Below are 19,609 nucleotides of genomic sequence, written 5' to 3'. Positions count from 1 at the left end.
TAATTGTAATTGCTGCTGTAATTGCACCCGAATCTAACACCCTTGTCTCTCCAACCTCAAAATATGTGCTTTTTTTTTCTCTCTTCCTCATGTCTCATATAAAAAAAAAAAAAGCCTCTCAGGGCATCTGTCAATCTTTTAGCAGAAATAAGATGTCCCATTATCATAGCAAACAATGCACGATGCCCTCTCCCCTCACCAAGCTCAAGCTGCAAAGAGCATTCGAACCACGCTGTGACCTTGGCCGTACGTTTGCTTCTACAGCTGCTGGCAACTGCTCTCCAAAGCACGTTACTTCACCACAGCGCTACTCAAAACAGGGAATAATGAAGAACACAGTAACACATGAGCGAAACAGAATGACAAGGTGCCTACTGAAAGCGCTAATGGCATGCAACCTTAGCTGCTGATTTTAGAGTTGAAATTTAAGAGGCCCTTCGTGCGTTTTCTCTTGAATGAGACCTATTAGGCACACAACGACACAGAAATCATCTACGGGGATGTTGATCGTATTCTGAAAGAAAAATGTCGTTTGCATGAAGGCAATTTTTTCCCATCCTTCCCTTGTCAGGCCTGCACCAGCCCGTCTAATGCATGCTTTATGCTTAAATTATGCTTAATTTATGCAAACAGCACCATAGCTACCGGTGTGCTCGTAAAGGACGGAGAGGTGCGTGTGTGAGAGCAGGCAGCTCCTGCGCTACGCCGCGGGCACCGCACTACCGCCCCACGCGGGACCCACGAGCGCATGCGCACTCCGCTCCTCCTCCCGCCGTCCCCTGGGGCGCACGGCGGGCGCTGCGCAGTGACGTCACTTTGTAATGGCGGCGTCCACGGCGAGCGCACGCGGTGGGTGGCGGCGTTAACGGCAGCCTGGGTCGCGCACTGACCACTGTGACCGTGGTGAGCGCGGGGCCAGGGGGCGGTGCGGGGGCACCTCGGGCTTCGCGCGTTGACCTTAGAGGGGCTGAAGCGCCTGGCGGCGTGCGCGAATTGTTAGCGGTACGTCCCGGTGGGTTTCCGGGCAGGGCTGCGTCTCTTCCCCCGGGCCCCGAGAGCGCTCCGCTGGGCTCTGCCTGCCCGTAGCGGAGCTGCCAGAGGGTTAATTCCCACGCAGATATAATGTGAAACGCGATTTAGGGCGCTCGGTACTGATGATTTGTCACGTAGCTCTCGTGGGGTGCGCGCTGCAGCTGTTCTTAATTCCGATGAGCTTCACCAAGGGCAAGTGTCGTGTCCTACATCTGGGGAGGAGGAATAACCACGTGCATCTGTACAGGTTAGGGGCTGACCTGCTGGACTCTGTACCTGTAACTCCCCAGAGAAGGACCCGGAGTGGACAGCAGGATGCCATGAGCCAGCAGTGTACCCCCCTGGCCAAGAAGGACAGTGTCATCCTGGGGGCATTAAAAAGAGCACAGCCGCCAGCTCGAGGTTATCAGACATGGTAGAGGCCATGTCCCCAGAGACATCCAAGGCCAGGCTGGATGGGGCTCTGAGCAACCTGATTAGCTGTGGGTGTCCCCATTGCATTGCAGGGGATTCGGACTAGATGACATTTGAAGGTCTGTTCTGACTATAAGGATTCTGTGATTTTATCCTCCCCCTCTCCTCTGCCCTGGTGAGGCCATATGGGGAGCACCGTGCCCAGATCTGGGCTCCCCAGCTGAAAAAAAAAAAAACCCAGGGATCTCATAGAGAGAGTCCAGCAGAAGGCCACAAAGATGATGAGAGGCTTGGAGCTGAGAGACCTGGGGCTGTTTAGCCTGGAGAAGAAAAGACTAAGAGGGGAATCTCCTCACTGTTTATAAATATCTAAAGCACAGGAGTCAAATGGATGGGGCCATATATTTCTGAATAAGTACTGAAAGTACAGGATGAAAAGGGAGGTGTTCACTAACAGTGCTGAAACAAGAGGAAGTTTTAGTTTTTTTGTTTTTTTTTTTTTAAGTTTTGTTCAAGGCTTTTCACAGTCATAAATTTTTTAAAAAAGGAAAATAGTGATGCTTTGTGTTTCCACTTCTTTTTAGTATTCTCAGTGTAATCCTCATTCTTTTGATCTGATGCCCTGTTTTATTCTTATTCCCTCCCAGTGTCTTAGGTAAAAATGAAGTTCAGAAGAGGAAGGAGATTTACATCTTCTGCTAAACTGAGGCGGAAGGGCATTGAAGTATTGGGAAAATGGAAAACTGTGGAAATTGACCCTAATGTATTTGTTGATGAGCAGTTTAAAGATGTAGTGTGCTTGGAGGAGCTTACAGAGTACAAGCTAGTAAGTTCTGACAAAGTGGGGAAAGGAAACAAGCAGAAGAGAAAGTCTGAGGATCTTTCAGAAGAAGGCAGCGAGGAGGAGGAGGAGGAGGAGGAGGAGGAAGAAGCTGTCATCCCTCCCAAGAAGAAAAAGAAGTGCAAAGATTTGAAAACCAGAGCAGATAAAAGTGATGATTCCAACGCAACAGAAGTTGACGTGCCAGTTGATGAAGAGAAAAGATGTGAAGAAATAGTCCAAGGGGCAGATGATAAGGTCTGTGGGCATACAGCTGAGAGCACTTCAAGCACAAAAAATGCTGCAAAGAAAAATAAAAAGAAAGAGAAAGAGAAGGTAGTTAAAAATAAGGCTTCTCAAGTTCAGGATGCTTCTCCACCAGTAACTACTTCTAAAAAAGTAAAAAACTGGACAACAGAAGTTTTGTCTACCTCAACCGATCACAAAGCTGATGTGTCTGCATGGAAAGACCTGTTTGTGCCTCAGCCAGTGCTGAAGGCTTTGAGTTCTCTGGGGTTTAGCGCTCCAACTCCCATTCAGGCTTTAACTTTGCCTTCTGCCATCCGGGATAACATGGATATTCTTGGTGCTGCAGAAACAGGTATTAATCTGTTAACCTGGTAGTATATGCTGTGGGGTTTCTATTTCCCCTCTTCAGATGCAGCTTGGTAACAATTTCTGTATGCAAGCTAAGGGCTTGTAGATTCTGCTTGTCCAATGAACTAGTAGTGGCTCATTTTAAAGATAGAATATTATGTGCTTGTCAGTTATGAAGTTTTAATACTATACTTTGTAGTCTGTGCAAAGCTTTGAAATCCCAATGAGTTCTTACGCTTTTGACAGAAGTCTCTTTTCCTGTTATTTCTCAAATTACCTCTTACTTTAAGAGGTTACTTACTTTAAGAGCTGCAAAGTGATATACTACAAAGGGCAGAATTAAGCAAACGGACAGGGTCATATTTTAACAGCCCAATTTTATGGATGTCCCTGTGTAAAGGCAAAGCAAAGAACCTGGCTTCTCTGGGTATGATTTGGTACTGGCTTGAAGCAGCAAATAGGAAAGACCATGTGCAGAGTGTTAGGCATTGTGAATATGGCCTGTGATATCACAGCATTATTGTAGCAAAACAGGCTCACCAGGTGCCCTGTCTTTGGACTTGGGCTGTAAGTTGTTACCAGCTTGTGTTTGAAGTATTACATTGTTCTACCAACTGTAGAGGTACAATCTCATGTCCAGGTTGTGACCATCTGGTGCCTATTTTCTTTGAGCATTGTTAGCTTTGTTTGCCATTTGTTATAGCTTCTGTTTTACCTAACAATACTGTGAAGTCTCTGAGCTGCTAACACCTTAATTTTATCTACTTTTACATTGCAACCTGTTTTCCCCATAAAAAACTAAAAATAGGAAGCACGAATGCAAGGTGTGTTGGTTTAAATGTTTCTTTCACATTCTTCTCATCTATTCCAGTTGCCTTATCTCACTGCTTGTCTTATAAAGCCATTTACTGCTCTTAAGCATAGAGGTATAGTTACTAATTTAATATGATATGCAGTCACTTGCATTTTTATTTTAATTAGAAGCCAAGCTGGTCTTATTAGGTTTTAATAAGATTGGAAAGCTCCACAGGGAGTGTTTTTGAAAATGAAACTGAAAAATTAAATGGTGTTTTTGTGCTGCAAAAAGGTGTCATTTTGGCAGTGCTGGAAAACAAATCCCTCTCATCTCTAACTGCAGAATAGAAAGCACAGTTAGCGGTCAGCTGCGCTCTTACTGTCCTAACATTGCATAAGCCTGAGCTAGTTTGCTCATTTCTTTTGCTCTTTTATGAGAGAAAGTCTGGTTCCCTCCTGAGAGCCCAATGGGTCATCAGTGTTCCTGCAGAAACTTGAGAGATGTGGGCAACTGTCAAAGCGTCGCTTGTGGGAGAAACTAAAACACTGCTTTCCCATATCCTGCAGCTTCCCTCAGCGTTGGGCCTGAGGGAGGACACTGACTGAAGAATAGTTCTTTCATCACTTTTTGGTAGCACCATAGGAGACGGTAGCAAGATGTTGATATGCCAGTGGATCCCTATGGGGATCAGACACAGAAAACATCAAGGTTTCTTTCTTTTTGCAGTGAAGCTAACTAGTTCTGTTCATTACCATCTATTTGTAGTGAAGAACTAGTGAAGATTTTGAGTTAAGAAACCAAATTTTATTTGTAAAAACTTAGACTCTAAAATCATGAAGAAGGATGTGCATTAGTTTATGTTCTTGGATCTAGAGGCACCAAGATAGACTGTTCTGGTTTTGCAGATGTGGCTATGGTGTGTGATTGGTGATTAATTTGTGAGTGAATCTAGAATCTGCAGAATGGTTCCAATTATCACTGCCATAATCTATTTGGGTGCAGCGCTGACATTAGCCCCACAGTGATTGCTTTGCATTTGATTCAGGATCACTAATATCAGGGTAGTGGTACTGACATTAGTGCTTTTCTCTCAGTAGACAAAAATATTGCACTGCTGTCTTTGGCAGGCAACTGTGGATTTGTAATATGGACGAGTGCTGCCCAAGGAACTGAGATGTCCAGAGGGCTGCTCTCCAGCAGCAGCATACGGCCAGGAGTAGTGTAATAGAGTCTTGTGCTCTGCATGCTTCTTTTATGACTAATGAACTGACATTTATAAGAAGCTTAGCTGAGGTTACTATGTTAGCAAGCGTCTCCTAACATCTCTGCTAGTGGTAGATAGTTCAGGTGGGAATACGTATCAGGGATGTGACTCACAGTTTGGTGCATTGAACTCTGGAAATTATAGTTGGGATCACTTTTTTTCCCCCAGCAACCTTCTCTCTAGACTGGCATATCTATTTTAAATCAGATTTGTGTGTTTTGACTATAAAAATGTGAGATGGTGATAGATCAAGAAGCTACAGGCTGAAGTATGTCAAAATACAGTCTCAAAGCAGTACACACTACTGTGAATTAAAGATGGAAGCAAATCCATCAAGTTTGAAGGGCTACAAAGATGATCGGGGGGCTGGAGCACCTCCCCTACGAGGACAGGGCTGAGGGAGCTGGGCTTATTCAACCTGGAGAAGAGAAGGCTGCGGGGTGACCTCATTGCAGCCTTTCAGTGCCTGAAGGGAGCCTATAAACAGGAAGGGAGTAAACTCTTTGAAAGGGTAGATAACAGCAGGACAAGGGGGAACGGTTTTAAGTTGAAAGAGGGAAGATTTAGGTTGGATGTTAGGGGGAAGTTCTTTACCAGGAGAGTGGTGAGGTGCTGGAACGGGATGCCCAGAGAGGTTGTGGATGCCCCGTCCCTGGAGGTGTTCAAGGCCAGGTTGGATGAGGCCCTGGGCAACCTGGTCTAGTAAATGGAGAGGTTGGTGGCCCTGCGTGGCAGGGGGGTTGGAGATTCATGATCCTTGAGGTCCCTTCCAACCCAGGCCATTCTGTGATTCTCTGAAGTTCTTTCCAGTTTGTCCTTGGCCTCATTTTTTATTCCTTTACTTGAAGGGCATAGATCAGAACTGTCAATTAGGGCATAGCATTCTCCTTACAGGCATACAGTTCTTTAAAAAGATCTTGACTGCAACTGCAGCTTTTTAAAACTGCTTTCATAATAAATGAATCTGCCTGGCCTGCTAGAAATAGGAAAAATACCTGTTCCATAGGAAATACGTTATTGCTGACCCAAGGGGGATGTATCAAGAGAACAGGAGACAAGTTGTAATTCTTGCAAGTTTCAGGTTTTCTAGAGATCAAGAGTTTGTGCCCATTACAGCTGTGTATTTTAAAAACAATGTGTGATTGGCTGTTTTTTTCCATCTCTTCAAGTAACCTTCATGTTTTGTCAGGCTGCTTTACTCTCTTTGTTTCTTAGGAAGTGGCAAAACACTTGCATTTGCAATTCCTATGATTCACTCTGTACTGGAATGGCAAAAATCAAATAGCTCAGCGAGCGTAAGTGACAGTGTTTCTAAAAAGCCCTATCAGCATCATGATGAAATGAGATGGGAAAATGATGATGAAGCAGAGAAACCAAACCATCAGCAGGTTGAAGACAGTGGAGATGAAGATGATGCATCTTTTGCAACAGGCTGTGTGAAGGTGCAGGAAAACACTGAATATGATTCCAGCAACAAAGAACATACAGTTGGCCTCCATAAAAAGATACCTCTTTTGGGACTGGTCCTTACTCCTACAAGAGAATTAGCTGTGCAAGTGAAGCACCACATTGATGCAGTTGCAAAGTTTACAGGTACGTAGACCTCAAGGGCTGTATTCCAGATAACACTAAGTTTGGGTCTTGGCACTGGTATTGTGCCAGAACATGTAACATACTGTGATGCTATAACATGATGGAAAGTACAGCAGTAATGGTGGGGTGGCACAATCCTAAGCTACACCACATGAAAACAAGCACCAATACAGCAGCCGTAAACAGAGAAACAAAGGGGGGGAAGGAAGAAAAAAGAAAAAAAAAAAAAATAGAAAAAAAATCTGCTTACCTTTAGAAGGTCTCTAGTATGCAGGGGTCTTCAGCAAGAGATACCCTCACCTCCACTGCCAACCCTTAAATGAGGTAGGTCTGGGAAGAGGTGGATCTTGGCTCCACCCCTTCCAGTCACTCAGCTGCATTGCTTACACCTGAGCTCCCTTGGGTTGGCCCAGCCTTCCCACCAGGTGCTCAATCACTGGTTCAAGCCCTGACTCAGTGTTTCCACTGTACGTACATACTTCCACATCATAAAGTTGGGATGGTGTTTGAAGGGTTAAGGTTCCCAGCTGCTAGTATTTGAGAGGTACATTAAGATTCTTCAAAGAGATGCACATGGAAGTAAACAGTGTGGGACATTCTGCTTTAAAATATTTTTTGTACAAATAGTTACTGACTTGTGCTTTAGAAATAGAATCAGTACTAGATACCCAGCCACAGCTATATATGTGTCTGTGTATATAATAACGATAATAAAGCCATAAATTTTAAGGTAGATTGGTATATAATCTGATTTACCTCCAACAGTAGTTAGGCACGTTGCTGGGTAACATGTCTCATGAAATCAAATTCATCCTGCTTCTTTCTCTTCCAAATCAAAGGCTAGCACATCTATTGAGTGAATGAGTGAGGATGTGGAAATACTAAAGATAGGGAGAATTGCAAATTAACTCCCCCGTTCTCCAACAGCAGCAATTGTTTATTGAAGAGGGTATGCAGTGCAGTGAACTGTTTAAGCACATGTTCCTTTGGTGTCTATGCAACCTGCTGTGCTTATCAGTCTGCAGCTGATTACAAGGCTAATTTTAACTCATAGCCTGAAACAATCAATTTATGTCAGTACAATTCTGGTAAAGTGGTACTATTTGTATATACAAATCTACTGCCCGAGTGGGTATATATTTGCTGTAGCCCAAGAGAAAACAGTTTTGATGTGTGCCTGCTTTGTCTATAATCAACTCGGAACAAATCCTTGCTTAAAAGCATGGAGTTATACAACAGGAAGTAGGAGAGAGATGTGAGGTAGCACAGATACTGGAAGAACATGCACAGTAGCACTGAGTTCACCACATGGGCCAGTATATCCTTTGAAGAAGCAGAGGGAAATAAGCTGTGTGTGTGGTATGCACTCCCAGAGCTAAACTCCTTCTGTACCTGAAAATTGCTTAAAGCTAACTTGAGGTTTCTGTGCTGCCAGTCCAGAGAATCATTACTTGGGGACTGATGTTCTTATTAAAACTAGCCCATAGCAAATGAGCAGTTATTAGCAAGATGGGCATCTCTCAGTCCTATTCTTAGAGGAATCTGCTTGTTATTTGTAACAGTAACATGTTTGTTCACGCAATTGTAGGTACAACTGACAAAATGCTGAAGTACAGCTAATCAAAACTAACAGCTGTGGAGGTCATATACAATTCTTGCAGCTTTTGGAAGACAGGTGCGCTAAAGAAAGGTTACTGTATGCACTAGAAGAAGGAATGTTGTGTTTGGTTTGGATATTTTGGGGCATCTTCCTATAATGAGAATTACTTTGTAAAGCTGACAGCATCGCCATCAAATTTTCAGTGGTGTATAAAAAATCACCAGTTTCTTGGCTGAAAAGCTGAGTGTTAATTGCGATATAGACTTTTGTGAGTGGATATATGTGAAGATACTGATAAATTAGACAAAGACTATTATCTATATCTCCTAGGCATTAAGACTGCTATTCTAGTTGGAGGCATGGCAGCACAGAAGCAAGAACGTGTACTGAATCGCAAGCCAGAAATTGTAATAGCAACCCCAGGCCGTCTGTGGGAGCTAATTAAAGAAAGACACCCACATCTTTCAAATCTTCGTCAGCTCAGGTAAAGTTGCCTTTTAAACTAACTGCTGAATGCTGAACTGGGTGTCACTGCATAGTATGATTAACTGATGAAGCAATTTAAGCTTTGTAAGATAACTTATTTCTTTGCCAGAGTATTTTAGTGCAGTGCACAGTGGTTATGTTAAGAGAGGGAAATGTTAAAAAAGTTTTTTGTTATTGACTTATTCTTTTTGATATAATAGGTTTCTAAAAGAAATGTGAAAGCTACTGAAGCTACGCTAGCACATCTAGCATTCCTTTGGGTTTTACTTGCAGAATTTTCCCTATGTGTTCAGCAGCAAAGGTTCTTTTGAAGTATATCAGATTCGTATTTATCTACACAACTCTATTTATACTGTGTGTTCTCTTTGACAGGTGCCTTGTGATTGATGAGGCAGACCGAATGGTTGAAAGAGGTCATTTCTTGGAGCTGTCTCAGTTGCTAGAAGTCTTAAATGATTCACAGTATAATCCTAAACGACAGACTTTTGTTTTTTCTGCCACTCTGACATTGGTCCATCAGACTCCCGCAAGAATTTTACAGAAAAAGAATGCTAAAAAGATAGACAAGAAGACCAAACTAGAAATGTTAATGGAAAAAGTAGGAATAAAGGGCAAACCCAAAGTGATAGACTTAACAAGGAAAGAGGCTACTGTTGAGACTCTGATGGAGACCAGAATCCATTGCGATACAAATGAGAAGGACTATTATCTTTATTACTTTCTTCTCCAGTATCCAGGAAGAACTATGGTCTTTGCAAACAGCATAGACTGTATAAAACGCCTCAGTTCTCTACTCACAATCTTAAATTGTGATCCTTTTCCTTTGCATGCCAACATGCATCAGAAGCAAAGACTGAAAAACTTAGAACGATTTGCTGATCGAGAGAGGTAAGTTGTTTCTATGTTCTACTAGAAAAGAAAAATAAATCATGTCAAGGGCAAGGGGGAATAGACAGAAGCAACTCTGTTAGACAAGGAGTGAGTTTGGGGAGTCACCTTGGAGTCTGAATTACTCTGCAACCTGTCAAATCATTATTGCTGAAGGATCTGTTACTTGCCCCATTCTCAGTCACGTGCTTTTGTAACCATCCTGCATACCTCCTCTGGCCCTCAGCCTTGGCCCTGCAGCACCTTCTGTAAGTTGGTTCATCTCACTAAGCATCAAAAAATAAATCACTATTTGTTGGCTTAGGCTTCAGATTTGCTTAGATGAATTAGTTTCTTGAGGGTCAAGGTAACCTAGAGCAATGTGGTGAAAGGAGGCAGTCACATTTACCCTGGTTTTCCTATCTTGGCATTTTAAGAATCTTTGGTTCCTTCTGGCTTTGGATTGGCTTTGATAGTCAGGTTGGTGGTCTCAGTGCTTCAGTAAACCAGCTGTCTCATTATGTTGGAATTTGTACCTCGGTAGCAGACTTGGGCAGGAGAAACAGAGATTGTATTGTCATGACAGATCTGCAGTATCCCTTTGCAAAATGTAATGTCAGTAGCCTTGGCAGAGGCAGACAAAGCATTTTCAGAGTACGCTGATTTTCATGGCAAGGGGAAGTCTGTGAAACCATCTATAACATCTGCCTGCAGAATGTATGCCACAGAATTTTCTATTTATTTCTGCTTTGATCTTTGTAGCCATAGGGTGTGCAGTCAGATGCCATAAAATCTTAACAAATTCCTGCGGTATACAGCTAACTCTTTTCAGCTGCTGGGAGTTGTATTTAGTGTTTTTAAACAGGTTGTTCCATACCCTAGGCAGACTTCTGTCTGTGCAACAGACTATGTAAAAGAATGACTTTGAGAGAAGCCCTTTATTCTTAAGGGTGAGGGAAAATACTAATTATCAGAACAGAATTAGCCACCTTAAATTTCTTCTTTTTAATTTACTTGGAGATCTTATTTGAGTGCAGCTTGGTACTTCAGCCCACAGAAGTGTTGATTAAATCTTTAATGTTAATAATAATGTGATTTCTTCAACTAGTGGAACATGTAATAGTCTTTCTGTCCTGCCAAAGGACCAACTGTACCATTAATGGTACGGTCATATTAAACTAATTATACTTTTAAACTCAGCCTGGGCAGAGCACTGAAAAATGTACTGAAGGGGAGCTTTTACCCCCCCACCAAGTAGTTGGATTTGTTTGTTGAATAGTGATTTGTGCTAGCTGCTATGAATTGGGAGAGAATAAAAGCATAGGAAAACAGGATCCAGCAAAGTAGGGAATTTCATTATTGGAAACTGAATGGACCTGTTGAAGGTAACATTTACATTATTTTTGCTATTTTAAGACTGCCTGTGAGGTAATATCGGATATTGTTTTCTGTAGTGGCAAATGAATAGTGTAGTCCCAGCAGATGAGATAGTACAAATTTGTTTCTTAAATTGCTGTGATAGAATTCTGGAATTCTGGGTCATGTATTTTATGTTTCTTAGCAGATGGTTTACTCTTCAGTTTTATGTTCATTAAATGTTATCACTTCCTCAGCTGTGTCCTCCTGACAACAGATGTTGCTGCTCGTGGTCTTGATATTCCCAATGTGCAACATGTCATCCACTACCAGGTTAAATATCTTTGATGTTTTTACTTCTACTATTTTGGTTTTGAAGTAAGCTCTTTTGATAGCAGCCCCAAAGCTATAAAGCTGTGATTCTTTGCCCTGCGTTAAGAGTACAGGGATTTCATCATGTTTAATTTAACTATCTTGTAATACTTTGTACTGTTGCTACAGTGACTGTCAGTGATATGTAGCACTTTGTGAATGTGTGATCATATAAGGAATGACATAACGTACAAGATTCTCCTTGCTTTTTGCTTAACTTCAAGATCAAAAAGTGTCACATGACTCAGCTCTGTAATTCTTTGAGAGTCTCAGTTTTTCTTCTGCTTTGCAAATGAAATGGCAGAGGACTAGAAGGCTCAGAAGAGGTTATGCCAGGAAGAGTACTAGACCAGGAAACAGAAATTGTATCTAGACAACATCTTTCATGCTTCAACTGCATTACATGCAATGTGCCAGGGGTATATAAAAAGCAATTCATCATAAGGCCTGATGCTAGCTGACAACATCTTGGTCAAAGTATGACAAACTGCTGCTAACCTCCCATGACCAGCTTTGTGATTGATTTGTCTGAATATTTGCAGGTCCCTCGTACTTCTGAGTTGTACGTACACAGAAGCGGTAGAACAGCTCGAGCTGCCAATGAAGGCCTCAGCCTGTTGTTGATTGGCCCTGATGACTTGATCAATTTCAGGAAAATATATAAAACCTTGCAGAAGAGTGAAGAGCTGCCACTTTTCCCAGTTGAGACAAAGTATATGACTGCTATCAAGGTAAAGAAAAAAAAAAAAACACTTTGCATCCTAAGTGCTTGCTTATTTACATTACTGCACTGCCAGTCACATTCTTTACAAGTTTCAGATGACATTTACTTTTCAGGACCTGGATTTGAAAATGAAGTTAATCAAACTTGTCATTCTTCACCACTGTTTGTGGTTTCTCCTCAATAACTGGCCCAAGAAAGGTGTCCAGATGTAAATGTCACATTTTTTCTTACTTGTTACATAGAGCTGCTTATTACTAGATTCCCAAAAATGGTACAGGGCAGGAGTATATTTTTTTGCTGAAAAGCCAGGATGGCTCTGTTAAGATGTTTAAAGTCTTTGTACCTGCCTGGAGCAAGACCTTCAGTGGTCTTTTTCAGTCTCTTCTTAGGTAAAGTATTGAGTTGTCTGCTTTTCTTAAACCTTTCCTATGCTGTGAGGCCTCCGCTGCCACTGAAACTTGTCAAAAAAAGGTATAATTACCTTTCTCTCTCTTTTTTTTTTTTCAGCCTATTGCCTGTTGTAAGGAACACTTAATCATTCTGTCACTCATAAGATGTTTTGTAAATCCTAACAGTTGTACAGTAGACATTAGAAATGTTTCTGGTTACTTAAAAAAATATTCCGGTTGGCGTCTGAATCATGATTTGTTCCTGATGTCTCTGAAGTGTTTGTAATGATGAAAGAATGAGGAGCTAACATTCAGATCTGTTCAGTAGTTGAGATGTTTTAGGAGTCCAATTCCATCATGGACATCTGAAGAAGCTACCTTCTTCAAACATCGATATCTGATACCACTTTAGCAACTGATGACTACCATATTATGTAAGGTGTCTGCTGGATCAGCAATAAGGAGCTGCAATACTGACACCTCAGGTGCATTGTAATGCACGCTCTCAAACATTGATTCTGCTAGAGTGCCCTGTGTTTGAACTTGATTAGAATATCTGAAATGCACTTCTGTTGCAGGAGCGGGTGAATTTGGCACGGCAGATTGAGAAGGCAGAATTTTTCAACGGCCGAGCAAAGCAACACGACTCTTGGCTGCAGCAGGCTGCAGAGGCCCTTGAAGTTGATCTTGATGATGACCTTCTTATGGGCAAGTAGAAAACCTTGTAATAGGTATAATCAGTTACACCTGTAGCACTAGCGTGCAGGAGTGCTGCTATGGCACAGAAGCTGTTAAACCTTGCAGGGCAGAAGGAGAAGCAGATGTGTCACTACTTAGCATGCAGTATCGCTGGTGATTTCCGAATGACTGTATAGTAGGTAGTGCTGCAATCAGTGGGAGAGAGAGGTGTGACAATTGTGAAAAGTCACAGCCAAGTCTACACAGCTCAGAAAAAAAACTGTTTGACTTATAGTAACTGTCTTAGGATAATCTAACATGGTGCATCCTGTTTGAGTCCTTTCCCTCCGTGCCAAAGAAGAAACTATTTATGCACTCCTGCTTATTGTTCTCTCCACCTGTAGTCTGGCAGCAGGTCAGGAGCCTGGCAGTGCAACAGCTCTATGTAAACTTTTTAGGAGTACTCGCATAATTAGCACTCTGTTTTGACACAATCTGAGTACTTTGAGATGAGTTTCAAAACAGCACATCTAATCCAAGTTACTTGTGGCTCTTGAGTGAAGCAGTTTTGAATAACCAGCAAGATTCCAGGTGGTAATTACGTCTCTATTTCTTGCATAGCTTGTTGGAGACAAATTCAAGTCTTAATCATGCCTCCCATAAATAAAGTTTCCCTTGGAGTGTTACAAAGGATTTATTAACATCCCTTCAATTTATGTTACAGATAACCTTGATTTTGTTTGTTCTCCAGTTTAGGCTGCTGATCCTGTTATCTACTTTGATTCTCTTTTGTGCCCTTGCTTTTATGCTGTTAAGTACCGAGGAAGTTTCTGCCAGAGCTAGAAGCCTCCTTTCCTTTTGTTCCTGCAAGCCTGTTCTGGGTTGAGAGCCAACTGAATGCTTTAGCAGAATGATAACCTGGAAACCTCAGTAGTGAAGTTTCTTCTTGATCTTGGTTTGTTTTTGGTGAACAACCTAGGTAATCTAGAAATGTCATACGTGACTGGAAGACTGCATTGAAGCTCAGTGGTCTTCTTAGTAAGATGAGATTAGTATCTGCCCCTACCACTGCAAGAGGCTGATGAAACAGGCCAGTGTAAATTCTTCTTGTGTTCTAACACTCTGTCTTTGATTTTCTTCCCAAAGGAAAAAAAACTAGTGAGCAAGAAGAAAGCCAGAAGCAAAAGATGCTGAAAGGAATGAAAAAACAACTGAAACACATGCTGTCCCAACCACTGTTTAAAGTCTTCATGAAAACAAAGTACCCAACACAGTCAGGGAAGCTACTCCTGCCTCAGACTTCAGCTGGCAATTCAGAAACTGCTCTGAGTATCATATCAAAAAAACAAGCCAGGAGGAAGAAATCAGTAAAATCAAATTAGACCAAGCAAGTTCACTTGTTGCAGTGGAATCAAGAACTATCCTTATCAAGGCTGACAAGATATTCTGCTGGAAAACACAGTGTCGGAATGGTGCTTTTTTCTTGGTAGTGCAGGCACAGCAAAACGTTTATCTAAAAGGCACTGTTAGCATGGAGTTAGTTACTCTTGAGTCTTGTCTTTGATTTTATTTTCTTAGGTTCTTTTTCTTACTTTCTATACTATTAGAACTTCGTTAGTTTTGGAATAGTTCTGTTCATCACTTCTCTTTATAAGACACATGAAAGTTACTGGATAAAACTCACCGTGAACAGACTTGATTTGGATTTCAATTTTCTTTTAAAGGAAAGGGACACAGACTCTGTACCGTTGACAGGACAGTCTGAGCTGCTGACAGTGCAGATTTGACTTGTACTGCAGTTCAGTGAGAAAGGCAGCAAATATAGGTAGTGTTACCAACAAGCCTATAGTTTCAGTAATGGGAGTTTTTCCCAGTTTTCTTTCTCCACTGATCTGATTTCTCAACTCTGTTACACACTGTCTAATTACTTTAGTACTTTGCTAATATGTTTCAGAATGTGGAGCAAAAATTCAAGGTGGCAGTGGTCCAGGACTGATCTTGAGAGATTTGCAATCCAGCCAGATTTCTGCAGAGTGATTATTGCTATGAAACATTCTATTAATTAGTATCTGGGGTTGAGTCTGTGTTTGAAAGCATGTTTGAATCATAACCTTTCTTTTAGTGGAAATGATGTGAAATGTCACTTTTGAAGAGTGCATTCTGATAATTGTAAATCACTTAACCTGATCAGGGCAAATAACTTCTAAGAGTATTTTTTAAGCTATGTTAAAAAAAAAAATGTATTTTGAATTTTTGTTAAATTGTATCTGCTATAAAACCCAAAGCCTGTATCTTCTTTCAATTACTTGAGATTTCTAAGTTTTTCTTAGCTCATGCCCTTCACACTTAGCAGACAAGGTGAAAGAATTCAGGGGAAAACCACCCAAAAGGTAAGACACAGCAGAGACATCTGTACTGGTGGGAGTACAGAGAATCTCTGGCTGCCAGATCTAGATTGAGTAAGGCATTTGTGTCTCAGGTATGGAACCACTGTCACTGCTCTGCTAGGAAGCACAACACTTGACTCAACTAATCAAAGAGAAATTTGGGTATGGAATTGTGTCCCCTCCCACCACTTGCTGATTCTGGAAAAACAAGGTCTTTTCTCCTTTATAAGTAATTGAACGCTCCCCTGCTCCTCTATCTCTGGGAGGACTTTTCTCTCACTTGCTTCCTTGCATTATGGAAGAAGAGCAGTGACAATTTTTATGATAAGCATACAGAGCTTATCAATTCTATATGAAGCTTTTCTTGCAATCTGATGTCCTTTGGGGTAGAAGGGGGAGTTTTTGGTGGAGAGAGAGAAAGGAAGAAATTGTAAGGTTCTTTATTCTCACCCACATGAAAAGATGAAACAGCTTTGGAGTCACTGTGACATCTTAAAAATTACAGTTAAAAGAATGTTCCTTGCATGAAAAGGTGGAAAAAGGGACTGAGCAAAGCTAAGCACACCTCGTCTCTCACCCATCCCACCCTTGTATAATTAAAATCACATTCACATGCTATGAAAAGAAAACTTGGTTGGCTTTTGCATCCACAAAGGTCTGAAGACCAGGTGGGCCTTTTCTGTGCCTTGTGATATATTTTTGCTTATGATTCATTAGACAAAATTAAGTCAAGATCCTGACACCAGAGCTTTCTTGTCTGAAAATCTACATGATATCTCATTTTTGACAATTAATAATTCCATATGATAGCAACAAGAATTGACCTGGAAGATAGGAAGAGTATTATTTCCTCTCAGAGATCATTGCTGTGAAGTTTTTCAGTTCTTCTGTTTCCCTGTGCTTAACAGCCTAGTTATCACACTCCCACCCCTCCGTCTGGCCCTCAACCCACTGTCTTGCTGAGTCTTCCTAAGATGGAGCATGACACTTCTGCACTCCTCCTCACCTTCTTCACACCTGCCTATGCCATGCTCTGCTGTTGATTCTCTCCCACACTCTACTGAAGCATTCAACATGAGTTCTCTGTTCTTAATCTACTGATGCTGCACCCCTACAGAGGCCCAAGCCATGCTTGGACCCTAAAAATATCTGTCTTAAAAAGGATACTTGTCTAGTACCCAACAAGCTCTCTTTTGATTGCTCGCTTTCCCTTGTCAGTGTCTTATCAGAATACCCTGAATCTTCTACCCATAGGAAGAACCCTATTCATGTCTTAGCAAATTTAAACATACTGTTAGACTGGAAAATAGTACCGCTCAACTGCTCTCCTCCAGTGTGGAGTAGGTTGCTGCAGGAAGAGAGGAGGGCAGAGAAATAGTTTTCTCCAGCTCTGATTATTTGCCAGTGTTTTACTGGTGCAGATTAGACTTGAATAATTTTACATCAAGTGCCTATAAGGAATTTAATTTCAGTATTTAATAAAATCTGTAGTACTGAGTTACATCTGTAATGCTCTACTGGCACAACAGTTATGCTAAGGCCTCAAACAAATCATGTTGTGTTTCATGGCAGCTTATGTCTACTGAAATACCCACTAATTAATAGACTAATTTGGTGCACTTAGGCTGTAAGAGCAATCTCCAAATAGATTAATTAAGGCACAAATGCAGTGGAGCATTGGAGGTGGCCAAGCTGGTACAGAGCCACCAGTACTACATAACAAAATTGAAACCCAAGTAGCTTCTAAGCCTTTTATTCCCTCTTATGTTGTGAATATGGGAGGCCAGTCAACTCCATACACATATCAGAAGAAGGAAGAGTCCCTGTGATTTGACATCTGCTGAGGACAGTATTTGGTCAGGATCTCATACATTGGACAGTTAAGTTTCCTGAACTTTGTAGTGTTCCTCTCTCTTCCCCTGTTAATGAAACAGCAAAGCAGAAACTGGAAAGCTGCCTTACCACATGCTAGAGCCCTGGCATACATCTCACACATGGCATGTGGGAAATAATTTGCACCTCACTGAGAACAGGCCAGACACCACATGATCACCATGCTCACCACAGGGAGAGGGCACGTGTGGAAGAAATAGCAATTAAGCAGCTGATCAGAGCAAGTGCCTGCCCTTGCTCAGCTCTCCTAAACCAGCTTGCAAATTCACATCCCTCAGGAGGGAAGAAGGAAGCAAAGCACACTCCCAATGGTTTTCAGCTTGTGCTCTCTGATGCCAGGAGAAAAAGCTGGTTAGAAATAGTATTTTAACACACAAGAAAGTACGATATGTCCTGTACTAGCAGGGTCCCTTTGGCATGCCTAATTCTAGGCTGTTTAGTAAATGGCTTGATGAAGGAAGGAGCTCAGAAGACCACAAAGTCAAGTGGTTAGCAAAGGACTGGTGATTCAGCAAGCACTGTTGAAGTGACATCCAGTCATCTTTGCAGAAAAATAGGATGTTGTAGATTGGAGCAGAAGAAGGGGACAGTGGAGAAAAGGCCTTTCTGCTGCAGGAAATGATGCTGGTTTTGTAACCCTCTGTAGATACTTCCCCTTCTGATACTAAGGCAATTGTTTGATATTTTTCTTGCCCACATGAGATTACTTGTTCCAGATTACTTTTGTGAAAGGTATTTAAGGGCACCAGTGTTTCATCAATTCAGTCAAAAGCTCCTCATGGGGCCAGCCTCACAGAAAGGATAAGAGGAAAACCAGTAATCCATTACTCCTGAGGCAAATTCATTGGCCTCTGAAAGTGAGGGAACAGGGCTGTTACACTTGTTTGTCTTGGAGTTCAACAGCTCGTGTTAAGCTGGAAGAAATGGAGGCCTGTTTCCAGAGCAACCAACCTGATGGCACAAACTGCCAAATTTCTGTAGGGAATGGCTACAGTCTCAGAACATTACTCCAAATCCTAGGTTCAAAAATGAGAGAGCACTGCAAAGTACACATGGTCTTTAGTACACCTGGTTTAATTAGAGGTATGATGTCCTTTTATTACTCATGTAATTATAAGAGTCTAATTGGTACTGCGGATACTCCTGTACGAGCAGAGTTTATTTTCCTTTCCTCATAGGAATACCTTCCCCAGTATAAGCAATTTTAGCACTGACAGGAATAGATTAGATTTCTGCACCTGTATTGGCAATGACAGTGCTGTGAGGGGCAAGGTGTAAGGAGGCTGCAGCTGCCGATCCATTTTCCATCTATTTTGTGCTTGTTTACTGCAGTGTTGTTTCTAAGCCAGCTCAAGTGAAGTCATTTCCATCCTCACAGCTCTCAGATGACCTCGCAGCATGATTTTCTTGGCAAGTTTAAAAATCTGTGAGAATTAAGTTTGCTGAAGCATTTCATAGTTTTTTTTTTTTTTTCTTTAACTTGTTTTCCCAGGTTCTTAAGATCTTCTTAATTCCAGCTGGGAACAAAGCTTATCCTTGTATGCATTCCCAATCATGTTTATGATGGGTAATGTGTCCCTTCTTAAAAGTTTTCAAAAGTCTATTTTCTAGCAGATCAATCATAGCTGTGTACACATACATGCAACGTAACCTAGCTTTTAGCTAACAGAGAAGAAATCAGGGAGTTTAGCTTTTTCCTCACTCCAAGTATGTGCTTCCCAAATGGAAAAAAAGCTAACTGGAAAATGTCAATGTGTTCCAATATTCAGTCCCAGCTAAATCATGAAGAAAAAAAAAAAGCACTGTCTTCAAGCCTTTGAGGCAGAAGATGCCTGATACCAACTTTCCTTCTTCCCAATTTCCCACATGAGGGCAAGAAAAACGACACCGATTTGTCAGCCAAAATAGAGACTAAGAAAGGAATCAAGACCCAAAATTGGAGTATAAAAAGCTTTAACTTGATGAAATTTCATCTTGTTGTCTTGCTTAAAATATGATCAAGAGAACCAAATAAACATTGAGAAATGTTTATCAGGACCTGTTTAATTAGAAAATGGTACCATCATTTTCCCTGTGCTTTTCTGTACACAAGATCCTGATTGTCACAAGTAGCCAGGGCAGTTCTCTGCTTGCCTTTAAGAAGATGTTTGCATTTTTCATTTTCTTGTGATGCCTTATTTTAAAAGGAAACAAAAACAAATCCTGAGACAACTGACTCTTGTAGGGCACTGATCTGACTGAGAGAGGTTTGTGTAGCACATGGCAGTGGCAACTATCCTTGTTGCTGCATTTTAACTAAACCATTCCTCACACGCAGGGGCTGAGACCAGAATTCAGTTTG

At 41.5% G+C, this 19,609-nt stretch overlaps 1 protein-coding gene across 3 annotated transcripts; it reads left to right on the top strand.

Annotated features, from left to right (window-relative positions):
* Positions 1–802: 802 nt before the first annotated feature.
* Positions 803–15,290, top strand: DDX24 (DEAD-box helicase 24). Of its 3 annotated transcripts, none has more exons than XM_040701172.2 (9): positions 803–849; positions 2,094–2,867; positions 6,139–6,516; positions 8,447–8,600; positions 8,975–9,490; positions 11,083–11,158; positions 11,740–11,928; positions 12,889–13,018; positions 14,135–15,290. In XM_040701172.2, the coding sequence occupies exons 2-9, from the start codon at positions 2,108–2,110 to the stop codon at positions 14,368–14,370; spliced, it is 2,439 nt and encodes an 812-aa protein (XP_040557106.1). In that variant the 5' UTR covers positions 803–849; positions 2,094–2,107; the 3' UTR covers positions 14,371–15,290. The 3 variants fall into 3 exon arrangements, with proteins under 3 accessions (XP_040557106.1, XP_421338.4, XP_015143249.2); XM_421338.8 differs by having other exon boundaries at positions 803–903; XM_015287763.4 differs by having other exon boundaries at positions 803–1,002.
* The last annotated feature ends 4,319 nt before the right edge of the window (positions 15,291–19,609 follow it).

The sequence above is a fragment of the Gallus gallus genome, chromosome 5 (genome assembly GCF_016699485.2).
Source record: "Gallus gallus isolate bGalGal1 chromosome 5, bGalGal1.mat.broiler.GRCg7b, whole genome shotgun sequence".
NCBI classification, from domain to species: domain Eukaryota; kingdom Metazoa; phylum Chordata; class Aves; order Galliformes; family Phasianidae; genus Gallus; species Gallus gallus.
The sequence above is the reverse complement of the archived record's forward strand: the minus strand, read 5'-3'. Positions and strand labels throughout refer to the sequence as shown.

Coding starts and splice junctions, on each gene's coding strand:
- DDX24 (XM_040701172.2), top strand. CDS start 2,108: ATGAAGTTCAGAAGAGGAAGGAGATTTACATCTTCTGCTAAACTGAGG. Junction 2,868..6,138: donor TCTTGGTGCTGCAGAAACAG/GTATTAATCTGT, acceptor TTTGTTTCTTAG/GAAGTGGCAAAACACTTGCA. Junction 9,491..11,082: donor CGATTTGCTGATCGAGAGAG/GTAAGTTGTTTC, acceptor TCACTTCCTCAG/CTGTGTCCTCCTGACAACAG.